At 43.2% G+C, this 17,613-nt stretch overlaps 1 protein-coding gene across 1 annotated transcript in view; it reads right to left on the reverse strand.

Moving 5' to 3' along the window:
• Positions 1–16,807, reverse strand: part of LOC109882309 (paralemmin-2-like) — a 74,739-nt gene extending 57,932 nt beyond the window's left edge. Inside the window, exon 1 of the mRNA XM_031802299.1 lies at positions 16,597–16,807. Coding sequence (XP_031658159.1) covers positions 16,597–16,641 — 45 coding nt within the window. The 5' untranslated portion in view covers positions 16,642–16,807. The remainder of the gene's footprint in view (positions 1–16,596) is intronic.
• Between the last annotated feature and the right edge of the window lie 806 nt (positions 16,808–17,613).

Here is a 17,613-nt window from a genome sequence, read left to right on the forward strand (position 1 = left end):
GTGTGTGTGTGTGTGTTGTAGAGGGTGTGTGGCCCTGTGGACCTTCCAAACTCCCCTTGCTCTCTGGCTAGTGATTCAACGTGTTGAATTATACTTCCTGTCCTGACTAACCCCTCCCCCACAGTTCAATGCCCTGACTACCCCCCCCCCCCCCCCCGCCCCCACAGTTCAATGCCCTGACTAACCCCTCCCCACAGTTCAATGTCCTGACTAACCCCCCCCCCACAGTTCAATGCCCTGACTAACCCCTCCCCACAGTTCAATGTCCTGACTAACCCCTCCCCACAGCTCAATGTCCTGACTATCCCCTCCCCACAGTTCAATGTCCTGACTATCCCCTCCCCACAGTTCAATGTCCTGACTAACCCCTCCCAACAGTATTAACCACACGGTACTAACCACACGGTGTTAACCACACGGTATTAACCACACGGACCTCTTTACGGACCTCTTTGCAACAAGGATGTCTTTACAACAGACCCTCTTTACAACAGGACCTCTTTACAACAGAACTCTTTACAACAGGACCTCTTTACAACAGACCTCTTTACAACAGGACCTATTTACAACAGAACTCTTTACAACAGAACTCTTTACAACAGGACCTCTTTACAACAGGACCTCTTTACAACAGGACCTCTTTACAACAGGACCTCTTTACAACAGGACCTCTTTACAACAGAACCTCTTTACAACAGGACCTCTTTACAACAGGACCTCTTTACAACAGAACTCTTTACAACAGAACCTCTTTACAACAGGACCTCTTTACAACAGGACCTCTTTACAACAGGACCTCTTTACAACAGAACTCTTTACAACAGACCCTCTTTACAACAGAACCTCTTTACAACAGAACCTCTTTACAACAGAACCTCTTTACAACAGGACCTCTTTTACAACAGACCTCTTTACAACAGGACCTCTTTACAACAGGACCTCTTTTACAACAGACCCTCTTTACAACAGACCCTCTTTACAACAGAACCTCTTTACAACAGGACATCTTTACAACAGGACCTCTTTACAACAGACCCTCTTTACAACAGGACTCTTTACAACAGACCCTCTTTACAACAGACCTCTTTACAACAGAACCTCTTTACAACAGACATCTTTACAACAGAACCTCTTTACAACAGGACCTCTTTACAAAAGGACCTCTTTACAACAGGGCTTCATTGTTTGGGTCTCTGTTTCTTGGTCTCAACACAGATCACAGCCCTGATCTCTCACTCTAATTAACTCATTGCATTTAACTGCTTCCCCAGTGCTGCCCCAGTGGGTCCACTACACTACTTCTCATCAATGTCTGCTAACCACACCACTCTGCCCTGCTGCCCTGGGACACATGATCACATGATCTAGCCCAGGGAGGGCCACTCTGATGGGGGTGGGGGCTACAAAATATCTGAACTCATGAGGAACTCATGCAATTCTACACATGTTGCCACAGGGTGGAGAAAAATGCAGTTTTTTAAATATAATATCTGAGTGAGAGTGATAAATAAAACCAATGGGGGGCCCCTAGTAATTGGACCGTGATTACTACAGGTTTAGATAGCTGGCCATCTCACCAATCTAAAACATCTTAGCTGACATGGCTAATTGAGCGTCTATCAGCGTCTGACACAACAAGAGGAAAACTGCTGATGCAGAACCACATTTCTAAATTGCACCTTATTTGTTCTACTATTCTAACTCTGAACCGTAAGTAGAGACCCCGACTGCGTCCGCCCCCCCCCCCCCCCCCCCCCCCCCATCATTTTAAAAATCATTTGTTAAATCTGCGGTCCTACAAAAGGCAACAGTAAAACATGTCAGAACCTACTAGTACGAGGATGTAGAATGGGACAACTTCAACGACTAATTTCTCTGAACTATGGGGGGGGGGGGAAAACATCACCAACTTCACTAAGAATGGGGGGTCTGGGGGGTGTGGGTCGTGTGGGGGTCTTTGGGGTCTGGGGGGTCTGTGGAGTGTGTGGGGGGTGTGGGGGGGTATGCGGAGTGTGGAGTGTGGGGGGTGTGGGGGTCCTTGGGGTGTGGGGGGGTGTGTGGAGTGTGGGGGGGTATGTGGAGTGTGGGGGGTGTGGGGGTCCTTGGGGTGTGGGGGGGTGTGTGGAGTGTGGGGGGTGTGGGGGGTCCTTGGGGTGTGGGGGGGAGGGGGGTTGTGGAGTGTGAGGGGTCCTTGGGGTGTGGGGTGTCCTTGGGTGACTGTTGACCATTTCTCTGGATTCCTTCCTCATGTATAACTCATTGTTAGACTAAATGTTGTCCAAGTCGGATGTTAGGTACTATAGATATTGAATTAAACAAACAGCACAATGCTGTAAATAAAAGTAATAGCACAGTATTTATTCCATTGTATACTTTTGTATTTTTTTCATATTGGCTAGTCACTAATTGGATGCATTAGTTAAAACAACAGAAATCTCATAATTAAAATTCCTCAAACATACAAGTACACATCAATTTACAGAAATACTCATAATAAATGTTGATGCAAATACAAGTGCAATAATCTGAGAACGGCACTCAAAAAACAAATAAATATATCCGCCATGTTGGAGTCAACATAAATCAGAAATAACATTATAAATATTCCCTTACCTTTGATGATCTTCATCAGAATGCACTCCCAGGAATCCAAGTTCCACAATAAATGTTTGATTTGTTCGATAAAGTTCATAATTTTATGTCCAAATAGCTTCTTTTGTTAGGGCGTTTAGTACACAAATCCAAACGCGCGTGCAGGTCCAGCCGAACGTCGGACGAAAAAGTTCAAAAAGTTATATTACAGTTCGTAGAAAAGGAGTATAGAATCAATCTTTAGGATGTTTTTATCATAAATCTTCAATAACGTTCCAACCGGAGAATTCTTATGTCTATTAGCAACTGGGACTGAGGAGCAGGCAGTTTACTCTGGGCACCTATTTCATCCAAGCTACTCAATACCCCAGCTATAAGAAGTTAATGGTTTCCTGTATGACTGTACTGCTGCTATCTGAGTCATGAGAAGGGAAGAGGTATTTTCCTAGAGTCGCTATTGAATTGGTTTGGGTTAAGTCGGTTGGAGCTTGGCGCTTCAGTACCCTGTGTTTTAGTGCTCAGCTCTAAACCTCAGTCAGAAGCAAACCTGGGTTCAAACACTACTTCAAATATTTCAAAGAGTTTCAGCATGTACTTTAGCCTGCCTGAAGTGCCAGGTGGACGGGGCTCACACGTTTTGGAAGATTCCTATTTGTTTCATTGCAACATACAACCTCAATGAAGCTAATGTAAAGTATTACCAATGATGTCCAATAGTATGTGAACCCAGGTTTGCATTGCAGTGCTATGGAAGTCTCTAGAGCTGTTACAGGCTGGATGATCGGCCAGCTGCACTCTGCGGCTTTATCACATGGTCCAATCAGCAGAGAGCTCCTTTCCCTCTATACCTCTAATTAACTGGCCTGAGGGGGAGGAGGGTGGATGTGTGTGTGTGCATATGCGTGTGTGTTGAGACCAGGGCAGCCATGCAGTCAGGCCTCGCTCCTCTCCTCTCCTCTCAAATCTTATTGGTCACATACACGTGTTCAGCAGATGTTATTGCTGGTGTAGTGAAATGCTTGTGTTTCTGGTACCAACAGTGCAGTATCTAACAACTAACATCTAGACACAATACGCAAAAATCTAAAGTAAAGGAATGGAATTTAGAATATGTGGCTCAGTGGATGCAGTGCCAGCTGTGCCACTAGAGAACCTGGTTCGAGTCCAGGCTCAGTCGCAGCCGTCCACGACCGGGAGACCTATGGGGCGGCGCACATTTGGCCCATCGTCGTCTGGCATAGGGAAGGGTTGTTCTTGTCCCGTCGCGCTCTAGCGACTCCTGTGGCGGGCTGGGCGCAATGCACGCTGACACGGTCATGTTGACACTAATGACTTCAAAACCCCCTCCTCCCCCCTCTTCTGATCCCTTCCTATCCCCTCCTCAGAACACCCTCTTCAGAATCCTCTCCAAACCTTTCTTCGGACCTCTTCAGACCTACCACTACCACATTCAGACCCCTTCTTCAGACCTCCTCCTACCCCCCTTCAGAACCTCCTCTCCAGACCCCTTCAGGCCCCCTCTTCGGACCCCTCCTACCCCCTCTTCACCCCCTCTTCACCCCCTCCTACCCCCCATCCCCATTCCTTCTTCAACAGAGCCCCTGTTAGTGTTGTGGACTGGGGTAGGAGATACACGCGGTATGGCTATGGGACAAGCGTTATGGGACAGGGGCTAATTTTAGCAGCAGCTGTCACTCTTGGCCTTCTCTACTCACACATAGTTTAGTTTGAGGGGTGTGGCTGTAGAGCATGTTGGAACTCTGGTCAGGTTGGCTAACCCTACCCTACCCTAACCCTAACCCTACCCTAACCTAACCCTAACCCTAACCCTACCCTAACCCTACCCTCCTGTAAACTTTCTAACTTGCGCCTTTGAAAACTTTTGAATTTTCACTACCTCAAAGATCTTAGAGCAAAGATGAGAAATATATAATGTCACAACTGTCACGCCCTGACCTTAGGAATCATTTTAATTCTCTATTTGGTTAGGTCAGGGTGTGACTAGGGTGGGCAATCTATGTTTTCTATTTCTTTGTTGGCCTGGTATGGTTCCCAATCAGAGGCAAACCTGGGTCTATCGTTGTCTCTGATTGGAGATCATATTTAGGCAGCCTTTTCCCACCTGTTGTTTGTGGGATCTTGTTTTTGTGTAGCTGCCTGTGAGCAGCGCAGAACATCACGGTTTGTTCTCTTCGTTTTGTTTTTGGTGAGTTTCATATTTATTAAACATGTGGAACTCTAAGTACGCTGCTCCTTGGCCCATTCATTCAGACGATCGTGACAACAACAAGGAAAGCTTGTTGGTAGATGTATGGTTTTGAAACAACCTCATCTGTTTACTTGATGTACTTGCTGGGAATTTCTTCTGGTGATATGATCCGGAAACACTCCTGGCCCTATTCACCTCTCAAGGCATTACAGAGTGACTGGTCTCCAGTAGTCAAATCTAATCAAACTGTATTCATACAGCACATTTCAGACATGGAATGCAACACAATGTGCTTCACAGGAAAAAAACAAATGAAAACATTGAAAATAACTAAAGGCTGGGGGCATAATAACTAAAAGCCGTCTCTCCTTGTCTCTTGGTCACACTTAGGTTCTTTGGCAGGCTATTCCAGAGGCTAGGGGCATAGTAATTAAAGGCTGTCTCTCCATGCCTCTTGGTCCCCCTCAGGTTCTCTGGCAGCTATTCCAGAGACTGAGGGCATAGTAACTAAAGGCTGTCTCTCCATGCCTCTTGGTCTGAGGCTTTGGGATAGTTATAAGGCCAGTGCCAGAGGACCTGAGGAACATACTGGGTACATAACTTAACAGCATGTCTGTATTAGGGCATTCTGTATGTTTTGCTGTTGACACATGGCTTTCTTGGGTAGACCAGACAGGAGAGCATTACAGTAGTCAAGCCTGCTTGTAATAAAATCATGGATGAGTCTCTCCATATCAGTCTGAGTACAAATGTTTGTCTCGAAATGGTGTTCAGAATCTAAAATCACAACTAGGTTTTTTGACCTGGTGTTTGGTCTTTATTGCCTGTGGATTCAAATGTGCGGCCAGATTCTCTCTCTGTGCTTTTGCTCCAACAATAATTACCTTGGCCTTGTCAAGATTTAGCTGGAGGAAGTTGAGCCATCCCAGAGTATCTAGTATCTAGTAACCCTAACCCTAATGGACTAGGAGTAACTAGAATCACACAGTAGTGGACCAGGACTAGGAGACTAGGATAGACTAGGACTAGGGGACAAGGATAGACTAGGACTAGAATAGACTAGGACTAGGATAGATTAGGATTAGGAGACTAGAATAGACTAGGACTGACATCCTGACCCACTCAAGCATGTGGTTAAATGCCACTGATAGTTGGTGTGGACCTGAGAGCCCCCCCCCCCCCCACACACACACACACACATTCTGCGTGAGAAATCGATACCTGCCCTAGTCATATGACTATTGTCGGCATCTCAAACATTCACCTATGTGGAGAACGTTAGCATTAGCAGTTAATAGTCCACATGACTATTTCAAAGGGGCCTTAAAATGTGTCTGTAACTGATTTATTTAATTAGTTAAATGGTTCAAGCCAACCCACTCTCTGTTGATGTAAACGTTAATGCATCTTTTTTTTCCCGACCAATTGGTAGTTACAGTCTTGTCCCATCGCTGCAACTCCCACACGGACTCGGAGAGGTCTGTAAATGCTAAAAGCAGTCCCTCCAGCTGGTCCCAGTCTGCTGTTATATCAGCTGGTTGGTTCCTAACGCTAAGACCTTCCAGCTGGTCCCAGTCTGCTGTTATATCAGCTGGTTGGATCCTAACGCTAAGACCTTCCAGCTGGTCCCAGTCTGCTGTTATATCAGCTGGTTGGATCCTAACGCTAAGACCTTCCAGCTGGTCCCAGTCTGTTATATCAGCTGGTTGGTTCCTAACGCTAAGACCTTCCAGCTGGTCCCAGTCTGCTGTTATATCAGCTGGTTGGATCCTAACGCTAAGACCTTCCAGCTGGTCCCAGTCTGTTATATAAGCTGGCTGGTTCCTAACGCTAAGACCTTCCAGCTGGTCCCAGTCTGTTATATACGCTGGTTGGATCCTAACCCTACGACTTTCCAGCTGGTCCCAGTCTGTTATATCAGCTGGTTGGATCCTAACGCTAAGACCTTCCAACTGGTCCCAGTCTGTTATATCAGCTGGCTGGTTCCTAACGCTAAGACCTTCCAGCTGGTCCCAGTCTGCTGTTATATCAGCTGGTTGGATCCTAACGCTAAGACCTTCCAGCTGGTCCCAGTCTGTTATATCAGCTGGCTGGTTCCTAACGCTAAGACCTTCCAGCTGGTCCCAGTCTGTTATATACGCTGGTTGGATCCTAACCCTACGACCTTCCAGCTGGTCCCAGTCTGTTATATCAGCTGGTTGGATCCTAACGCTAAGACCTTCCAACTGGTCCCAGTCTGTTATATCAGCTGGTTGGATCCTAACGCTAAGACCTTCCAGCTGATCCCAGTCTGTTACATCAGCTGGTTGGATCCTAACGCTAAGACCTTCCAGCTGATCCCAGTCTGTTATATCAGCTGGAGTGGGGTACAGCGGGACATCTCTCTGTTAGGGGGATAAGGGGGAGCGGTGTGTGTGTGTGTGTGTGTGTGTGTGTGTGTGTGTGTGTGTGTGTGTGTGTGTGTGTGTGTGTGTGTGTGTGTGTGTGTGTGTGTGCGTGCGTGCGTGTGTGCGTGCGTGAGGGGGGGGGATACATTTTGACTTCCCTTCCAGATCTGGAATTGTATCAGCTCACCACCCAGGGCTTTTACTTGCAACATAGTTAAAACCACTAAAGAGGAACAATGGGAACATATTGAAGACACACATACTCATACCCAGAATATGTTGTCTATTTTGAAAGGATAAAGCTGAGAACATTAACAACTATATAGTTAACTACAATATGGAGGAAAATGAACCAATATCGCTCCCTACAAACACAACCCTATGGAACGATCCTTGGATTGATTTTCACAATTCACTAATACGTTGACCCACATGGAATATTAAAGGCATAGAAACCGTAAATGACTTGTTAACAGGAAATACATATATTTGTGGATTGACTCATGTAGATATTTTCAAATACGTAACTTCATTGTTCAATATCACAACATTTTGATTTGAAGTATTTTGGATATCAGGACAATCTTGAGGAAATTCTATGAGTCAGAAAATTACATTTTGGTAACTCTTTACGATAAGGTTCCATAGGTAGGAAACGTTAGCCAGCTAGCTAGTCAAACATGTGGTTTCCATATGTTTGATACCGATCCATTTATTCCATTCCATCCATTACAATGAACCTGTCCTATTATAGCTCCTCCCACCAGCCTTCTCTGACTTATACTGAACAAAAATATAAACTCAACAAGCAACAATTTCAAAGATTTTACTTAGTTACATGTAAAACTCTGAAAATGTAAATAAATTCATTAGGCCCTAATCTATGGATTTCACATGACTGGGAATACAGATATGCATCTGTTGATCACAGATACATTAAAAAAGGGTAGGGGTGTGGATCAGAAAACCAGTCAGTAGTTAGTGTGACCACCATTTGCCTCATGCAGCGTGACACATCTCCTTTACATGATCAGGCTGTTGATTGTGGCCTGTTGTTCTACTCCTCTTCAATTGCTGTGCGAAATTGCTGGATATTAGCGGGAACTGGAACATTTTTGTACATGTCGATCCAGAGCATCGCAAAAAACAGAAGGTAAGATCTCTGAAATATCAAGAACCTCAAGGCTAGGGGGCAGTATTCGGAAGTTCGGATGACTGACGTGCCCAAAGTAAACGGCCTGTTATTCAGGCACAGAAGCCAGGATATGCATATAATTGGTAGTATTGGATAAAAAAAATCCCTCTGAAGTTTCTAAAACTGTTACAATAATGTCTGTGAGTCTAACAGAACTGATATGGTGAAAACCCGAGGAGAATCCACCTGGATTTTTGTTGTTGTTGAGGTTAACACTTGTCTATGGGATTTTCAAAATAACTCCTCCCAGATTGCAGTTCCTATGGCTTCTTCTAGATGACAACAGTCTTTAAAAAGGGTTTCAGGCTTGTTTTAAGAAAAATGAACTAGAATATGTATTTTTTCAAGTTGGCGCTCATTTTGACTGTAGTCTTGTGGTGCGCGTGGATGAGGGTGGGCACTTCGTTATTTATCTTTACGGTAATGAACATACTCTTCTCCGCCTTAAATTGTATTATTTATTTACATATTAGGGTACCTGAGGATTGATTAGAAACGTTGTTTGACTTGCTTTATCTGCATGTTGAACGACTGGAACGGGTGGATTACTGAATCAAATGCGCCAACTAAACTTTTTTGGGGATCTAAAGAAGGACTTTATCGAACAAACCAACCATTTGTTGTGTTGCTGGGACCGTTGGGATTGCAAACAGAGGAAGATCTTCAAAGGTAAGTGAATTATTTTATAGCTAATTCTGACTTTTGTGACGCCTCTGCTGGTTTGGAAAATGTTTTTTATGCTTTTGTATGCTGTCCTCAGATTATTGCATTCGCCGTAAAGCCTTTTTGAAACTGACAAAGCGGTTGGATTAACAAGAAGTTAAGCTTTTAAATTATGCATGACACTTGTATTTTCATGAATGGTTAATATTACTATTTTTGTATTTTGAATTTCGCGCTCTATAATTTCACCGGAAGTTGTCAAGATGGGGCGCTAGCCTTTAGAAGAAAACAACAAGCCAAGGATACGTAAATTCACTCTGCCCCTTTTCATGACGATACCAGCAGCCACTTGAGTAAGTGAGAGATAGCCAGCTACCGCCTAAGCTAGGCAAGACCACAACACAAACAAACAGCTACAAGTAGTTAGTGTAGTTACAAATGGACTGTACTAAATAAATTAAATGTCTTACCTGTGATTAAATGTTTTCCACACACATAGCTACGTGTAGCCTACTGGGACACCTCGTCCCCACAACGCCCTGCTAATGAACGTTTACCAATACCTTTGTAGTGAGGTGAGCAAAACATTCCAGAAATGTAAACAACTGTGAGGTTACCCGAACTGGAGATGGTGGATCCATCCCATGACAGGGATCTGGAATCTTCTATTGACCAACACTACTATTCCAACAGCAACATGGATTGCGGGGATGCCTTAACTCAGGCTGGCCATAAAAACCCGGCAAGACACTTGGTCTCTGCCAAAAGATTTAGGAACTCATCCAGTGACATTAATTTAAATAACTCCACCGACAATGACTTCAACAATGCTTCCAAAGTAAGTGATCTGATCTCCATAAATCAAAAGCTGGTTATTTTAGATGAAATGAGAAAGAACCAAGATGATCTGAATTATCACCCTCGCACTTCAATAACAAACAACTTTAGGATATGGGCAAAGAGAATACAAGGCAGGCTAGAGGGCACTGTTGGCAAACCGGAAAACAAAGTAGACTATGTATCCATGACAACAGAGCACCTAAAGAGATAAACAGACACGCAGTATGCAGGATAACGTAATAGAAGAGGTTGAATCTAGAATGAGGGAAAGGGGAAAGGGGAAAGGGGGAAAAGGGGGAAAGGGGGAAAGGGGAAAAGGGGAAAGGTCAGTTGTACAACTGAATGCCTTCAACTGAAATGTGCCTTCTGCATTCAAACCATCCCATCTGAATCAGAGACGTGCAGGGGGACAGCCTTAATCGAGATCCACGTCTTTGGGCCCCGGTGAACAGTGGGTTAACTGCCTTGCTCAAGGGGCAGAACGATACATTTTTACCTTGTCAGCTAGGGGATTTGATCCAGCAACCTTTTGGCCTGAGGCATCTGTGCACGAGTTCATACACAACATTATCCAAAGTATGTGGACATCTGCTTGTCAAACACCTAATTCTAAAATCATGGGCATTCATCTCGAGTTGGTCCCTCCTTTGCTGCTATAACAGACTCCATTCCTCTGGGAATTCTTTCCACTAGATGTGCTAAAACATTGTTGCTGGGATTTGCTTCCATTCAGCCACAAGAGCAGTAGTGACGTCGGCCACTGATGTTGGGCGATTAGGCCTGGCTCTCAGGTGGTGTTCCAATTCATCCTAAAGGTGTTCGATGGAGTTGAAGTCAGGGCTCTGTGAAGGCCATTTCTGTATGGATAAACCATTTCTGTATGGACCTCACTTTGTGCATAGGGGCTTTGTCATGCTGAAACAGGAAATGGCCAAACTGTTGCCACAAAGTTGGATGCACAGAATCGTCTAGAACAGTGTTTCTTAAACTTTTTCAGCCTGGGACCCAAATGAGAAATTCTGTGTTTTCCTGGGACCCAAGCTTATGAAAACATGCAACTATATGTAAATATTGGTACATTTTATTACCCTTATGCCTAAAACAAATGCAATATAGACAGAAACAAATAACAATACATTTACAATTAAATGAAATACTCATATCATTTCGTGCTTCTACACCTGCATTGCTTGCTGTTTGGGGTTTTAGGCTGGGTTTCTGTACATCACTTTGAGATATCAGCTGATGTACGAAGGGCTATATAAATAAATTTGATTTGATTTGATTTGATTCATATAAATTGCTATTCGTGTTCATCTTCCTCCATTAAAATCACTCTTACATATCTGTCTAGGTTGGAACTGTTGCTGTTAAAAGACAATAAATTATTTTCATTCTGAACTGGAATGAGCAGGTCTATTCTGGGCTCCGTTTTAACCAGTGCAACCCTGAGGTCATGCTCAGCATGGAGTCTGTTTCTGTACTTGTTTTTTTTTACGTATGCCAGAGTTGAGAACCCTGACTCACATGGGTATGTGGTGCCAAACTGGATCAGAACATCTACTGCTTTCTCAGTCAGGCAGGAGTCTGCTTCCTGCTGCAGATGAACAACCCAGAGTGTTTGCCTCAAAAAGCATCTTGCTTCAATCAATTTATTCCAGTTCAGAATAAAAATTGATTCGTATTTCAACAGCAACCGTTCCAACCTAGACATGTTTTCAACAATAATTTCTACAGTAAGTAGAAATAATAATTTTTCATCTGTGCTGTTACTTGGCGGTTGCACTATTAGTAGCTAGCTAGCTTGCTTTGGCTGTGAACAAGGGGATTGCTTGGAAGAGAAACTCGCATCGACATCGATTACTATGAGAGATGGTGCTCCCTTATTTCTGCTTATCGTCACCTGTTATAAAATGACAACGATTCCTTGCTAGCTGACTTACTCTTCCACTATCTGTTTCCTGAAGCATTATGCTTAATTATTATTATTATTATATAACATTATTATTATTATTATTAAAAATTCTCTCAAGTTCTCAAATAACTCCCTGGGTTTACCCAGCGTTATTAGCATGTTTCATCCTATAAAAATGGTAGACTATCAGGTAATCAGCAAGAAGGTCTGATTTCACTATCACTGAAACAGGACCAAGGTGGTAAGTTTAAAGATCCAATCTATCTAAGTACTGTAGACCCCTTACACTTCAGTGCCTGAAATATTACATTTTTGGAGAATCTCTTATACAATGGGTAAAAATGTGTAGAGTAACCCTAGGTATAAAATAATAAAGAATGCCTACATCTCAAAAAGTATTCAACTGTCAAGAGGAATAGAACAAGGTTGTCCACTATCGGCATATCTATTTATTGTGGTCATCGAAATGATCACTATTACAATCAGATACAACAATAATATCAAGCGGTTAGAAATTAAATTTTAAAACAAAGGTGTCATTGTATGCTGCTGATTGTATGCTGACGATTCATGTTTTCTTTGAAATCCACAATTTGGATTAAGATCATTTTTATATTTATGGCTCGCCTGTTAGGCGTAAAGGGTCAATATCAGGGGATATCTTTATCTACAGTACCAGTCAAAAGTTTGGACACATCTACCTATTCCAGGGCTTTTCTTTATTTGTACTATTTTCTACATTGTAGAATAATAGTGAAGACATGAAAACTATGAAATAACACATATGGAATCATGTAGTAACCAAAAAGAATGTGTTAAATCAAAACATATTTTATAGTTGAGATTCTTCAAATAAGCCACCCTTTGCGTTGATGAAAGCTTTGCACACTCTTGGCAAACTCTCAAATCAGCTTCATGAGGTAGTCACCTGGAATGCATTTCAAGTAACAGGTGTGCCTTAAAAGTTCATTTGTGGCATTTCTTACCTGTTTAATGCTTTTGAGCAAATCAATTGTGTTGTGACAAGGTACAGTAAGGGTGGTATACAGAAGATAGCCGGCAGGTATCCTAGCAGTTAGAGCATTGGACTAGTAACCGGAAGGTTGCAAGATCGAATCCCTGAGCTGACAATGTCAAAATCTGTCATTCTGCCCCTGAAAAAGGCAGCTAACCCATTGTTCCTAGGCCATCATTGAAAGTAAGAATTTGTTCTTAACTTACTAGTTAAATATATATAGCCCTATTTGGTAAAGTGGTATTGCCATTGTATGGCAAGAACAACTCAAATAAGCAAAGAGAAATGACAGAAATGAAGGTCAATCAATCAGGAACATTTCAAGAACTTTCATTCTTCAAAAGAAAGTTGAAAAGTTTCTTCAAGAGCAGTCACAAAAACCATCAAGCACTATGATGAAACTGGCTCTCGTGAGAACCATCACAGGAAAGGATGAACCAGAGTTACCTCTGCTGCAGAGGATAAGTTCATTAGAGTTTAACTGCACCTCAGATTGCAGCCCAAATAAATGCTTCACAGAGTTCAAGTAACAGACACATCTCAACATGAACTGTTCAGAGGAGACTGCGTGAATCAGGCCTTCATGGTCGAATTGTTGAAAAGAAACCACTACTAAAGGACACCAATAAGAAGCAGAGACTTGTTTGGGCCAACAAACATGCGCAATGGACATTAGACCGATGGACATCTGTCATTTGGTCTGATGAGTCCAAATGTGACATTTTTGGTTCCAACCGCAGTGTCTTTGTGAGACGTAGAATAGGTGAATGGATGATCTCCGCATGTGTGGTTCCCACGGTGAAGCATGTAGGAGGAGGTGTGGGGTGAAAAGTAGTGCACTATATAGGGAATAGGGTGCCATTTGGCACACATACTCTCTGTCTATGCCATATCTATCTATCTATCTATCTATCTATCTATCTATCTATCTATCTATCTATCTATCTATCTATCTATCTATCTATCTATCTATCTATCTATCTATCTATCTATCTATCTATCTATCTATCTATCTATCTATCTATCTATCTATCTATCTATCTATCTATCTATCTATCTATCTACTTCAATTCAAGGGGCTTTATTGGCATGGGAAACGTGTTAACATTGCCAAAGCAAGTGAGGTAGATAATATACAAAAGTGAAATTAACAATAAAAATTAACAGTAAACATTACACATACAGAAGTTTCAAAACAATAAAGACGTTATAAATGTCATATTATATATATTTATAGTGTTGTAACAATGTACAAATGTTTAAAGTACACAAGGGAAAATAAATAAGCATAAATATGGGTTGTATTTACAATGGTGTTTGTTCTCCACTGGTTGCCCTTTTCTTGTGGCAACAGGTCACAAATCTTGCTGCTGTGATGGCACACTGTGGAATTTCACCCAGTAGATATGGGAGTTTACACTTTCCTTAAGTTTAAGCTTTCCTTAAGTTTGGGTCAGTCAGAGTGGTCAGGTATTCTGCCGCTGTGTACTCTCTGTTTAGGGACAAATAGCATTCTAGTTTGCTCTGTTTTTTTGTTTGTGAGCTCCAGGACCAGCTGGGTCCTGGGGCTCTGTGGGGTATGTTTGTGTTTGTGAACAGAGCCCCAGGACCAGCTTGCTTAGGGGACTCTTCTCCAGGTTCATCTCTCTGTAGGTGATGGCTTTGTTATGGAAGGTTTCGGAATCGCTTCCTTTTAGGTGGTTGTAGAATTGAACGGTTATTTTCTGGATTTTGATCATTAGTGGGTTTCGGCCTAATTCTGCTCTGCATGCATTATTTGGTGTTCTACGTTGTACACGGAGAATATTTTAGCAGAATTCTGCATGCAGAGTCTCAATTTGGTGTTGGTCCCATTTTGTGAAGTCTTGGTTGGTGAGCGGACCCCAGACCTCACAACCATAAAGGGCAATGGATTCAATGGGCTCTATGACTGATTCAAGTATTTTTTCACCAAAACCTATTTGTCAAATTTTATGTTCCTTTTTTAAATTTTATTTTACCTTTATTTAACTAGGCAAGTCAGTTAAGAACAAATTCTTATTTACAATGACGGCCTAGGAACAGTGGGTTAACTGCCTTGTTCAGGGGCAGAACGACAGATTTGTACCTTGTCAGCTCGGGGGTTTGAACTTGCAACCTTTCGGTTACTAGTCCAACACTGTAACCACTAGGCTACCCTGCCGCCCCAGGTGGCATAGAATACCCTTTTTGCCTTGTCTCTCAGATGGTTCACAGCTTTGTGGACCTGTGGCGCTGGAAGTTAACTATCTCTCTATCTATGCCAGGGGAGCTAACCCATAGAGCCAGATGAGAAACGGCTTGACTCTTTATAGGTAATAGTGTGCCATTTGCAACATCATCCCTGTAGCATGATTACCATTAAAGACTCTATACTTACCCTTTTACAGAAACCCTCCTCTCTCAGTCATTTGACATTCACTTCAAACCTGGGTTCAAATACGATTTGAAATCAATTCTAATATTTCATCTCTGCTTGATTGAGCTTGTTGGACCCATAGAATAAACTGCCAACCCACTGCAGGCAGGTTGGACAAAATCTCAAAGTATTTAAAATAGTACTTCAGGTGTTACACTATTACAACAGGCTCGGAGATGTGCTAACAGCATTACATGTAAAATGTTGAATGGGAGTTTCCTTTATAATAAACAACCCTCTTAGCACTGCGCTCCATGTCAACGTATCTTGGGCTGTACAGTGTTTGTCGGAGTCAAGTATATATATCGGAATGACAGGGACGTAACAACACGGCCAAAATAGTATTTCCATCTGTCGCTTGCTGCTCCTCCCTGTTTCTGTGTGTGTGTGTGTGTGTGTGTTTCTGTGTGTGTTTCTGTGTGTGTTTCTGTGTGTGTTTCTGTGTGTGTTTCTGTGTGTGTGTGTTTCTGTGTGTTTCTGTGTGTGTGTGTGTTTCTGTGTGTGTTTCTGTGTGTGTTTCTGTGTGTGTGTGTGTGTGTGTGTGTGTGTGTGTGTGTGTTTCTGTGTGTTTCTGTGTGTTTCTGTGTGTGTGTGAGTTTCTGTGTGTGTTTCTGTGTGTGTTTCTGTGTGTGTTTCTGTGTGTTTCTGTGTGTGTGTTTCTGTGTGTGTTTCTGTGTGTGTGTGTGTGTTTCTGTGTGTGTGTGTTTCTGTGTGTGTGTGTGTGTTTCTGTGTGTGTGTGTGTGTGTGTGTGTGTGTGTGTGTGTGTTTCTGTGTGTGTGTGTGTGTGTGTGTGTGTGTGTGTTTTGTCCATCTCAGAGTCTCTCGTACTGTTTCTCTGCACTCCAACAACAGCTCAGAGCAGAGAGCTTTTCATCCCTCCCGCTAAACTGTGAACCGGTCAACAAACAGAACGTCGCTGTAGAGGAAGCTATAAAAACCAACAGCCAATCACTATCCACCAAAATCAGACTTTTTTGTTGTTGTTGACATTTTCCTTTAACACCAACTTTCCACCACACATTTTCCTCCCTCAACAACACAACGATACATGAGATTAACAATGAACAATACGAACCACATCAGCAGAGAGAAAGATAAAGATTTTACATTGTTTATGTCTTGTCTATTTCACTTGCTTTAGCAATGATAATATGTTTCTCATGCCAATAAAGCCTATTGAATTGAGAGAGAGGGAGAGAGAGAGAGAGACAGAGAGAGAGAAACAGAGGTAGACAGAGAGAGAGAGAGAGAGAGAGACAGAGGGAGACAGAGAGGGAGAGAGAGAGAGAAACAGAGTTAGACAGAGAGAGAGAGATTTAGAGGAATTGGTTTTGGGACTTACTGCAAGGGCTTGGAGCCTCTCCTTGTGAAGTTCAGCCTCAGCCATCCTGTAAGGCACAGGAGAGAGAGGTCAGTGACAGCCTAGCAGGGGGAGAGAGGTTGGCTGCCTGCCTGCGTCTGGGTCTGTGTCCAGGTTGAGGGACAGAGTGCCAAGCTGGTCCTGTATGGGTCCTGTAGTTGATGTTATCCAGTCAAAGTGAGAGCTTTCTCATTCACTGGCCATGTGCCTGTACTGATCCTGCTGCCTGGCGCTCGCATTCTCCTTCCCTCCCTCCCTCCCCCTCCCTCCCTCCCTCCCTCCCTCCCTCCCTCCCTCCCTCCCTGGTCATGTATGTAGTGCAGCAGCAGAACCAGCTGAGTAATGGAGAGATGGACATTTTTCAGCCTGACGTCTGAAGGTTCAGCTTGGCTGCTATAGTCTCTGGCTCTGTGCAGGGACAGGAGAGAGGATACCTGGGATCCACAGCAGGGAGACAGACATGCAGGAAGTGGGGATACCGGAGGACCATTTATCAGTTCAGAGTGACAGCCTACACCTGAGAACCAAGACGGAGAGAGAGGGGGGAGGAGAAAGAGAGAGAAAGGGCAGAGAGAGAGAGACACCAAGAGCTTGGGCTCCTGAGGTCTCCTGAAATAAAGTAGAATTAGAGTTGGATAAATGTAGAAAAACTAGAATATTTTCGCAAGGACTTATACAAGATAATAACCTCAACATCAAAACGTCCAAATCACAATTCAGACCTAAAACCCTGATTTTGGACAAAGTGACCTGAATGGACTATTACTACCAAGACACAACTTCTATCAAACCAAACCCTGCAGAAGAAACACAGGGGAAACCTGGAATGGCAGAGTGCTATATTAACCAGACCATCCCCTGGCACAGTGCTATATTAACCAGACCATCCCCTGGCACAGTGCTATATTAACCAGACCATCCCCTGACACAGTGCTATATTAACCAGACCATCCCCTGGTACAGTGTTATATTAACCAGACCATCCCCTGGTACAGTGCT

This window comes from Oncorhynchus kisutch, linkage group LG23, assembly GCF_002021735.2.
Source record: "Oncorhynchus kisutch isolate 150728-3 linkage group LG23, Okis_V2, whole genome shotgun sequence".
Classification (NCBI taxonomy): domain Eukaryota; kingdom Metazoa; phylum Chordata; class Actinopteri; order Salmoniformes; family Salmonidae; genus Oncorhynchus; species Oncorhynchus kisutch.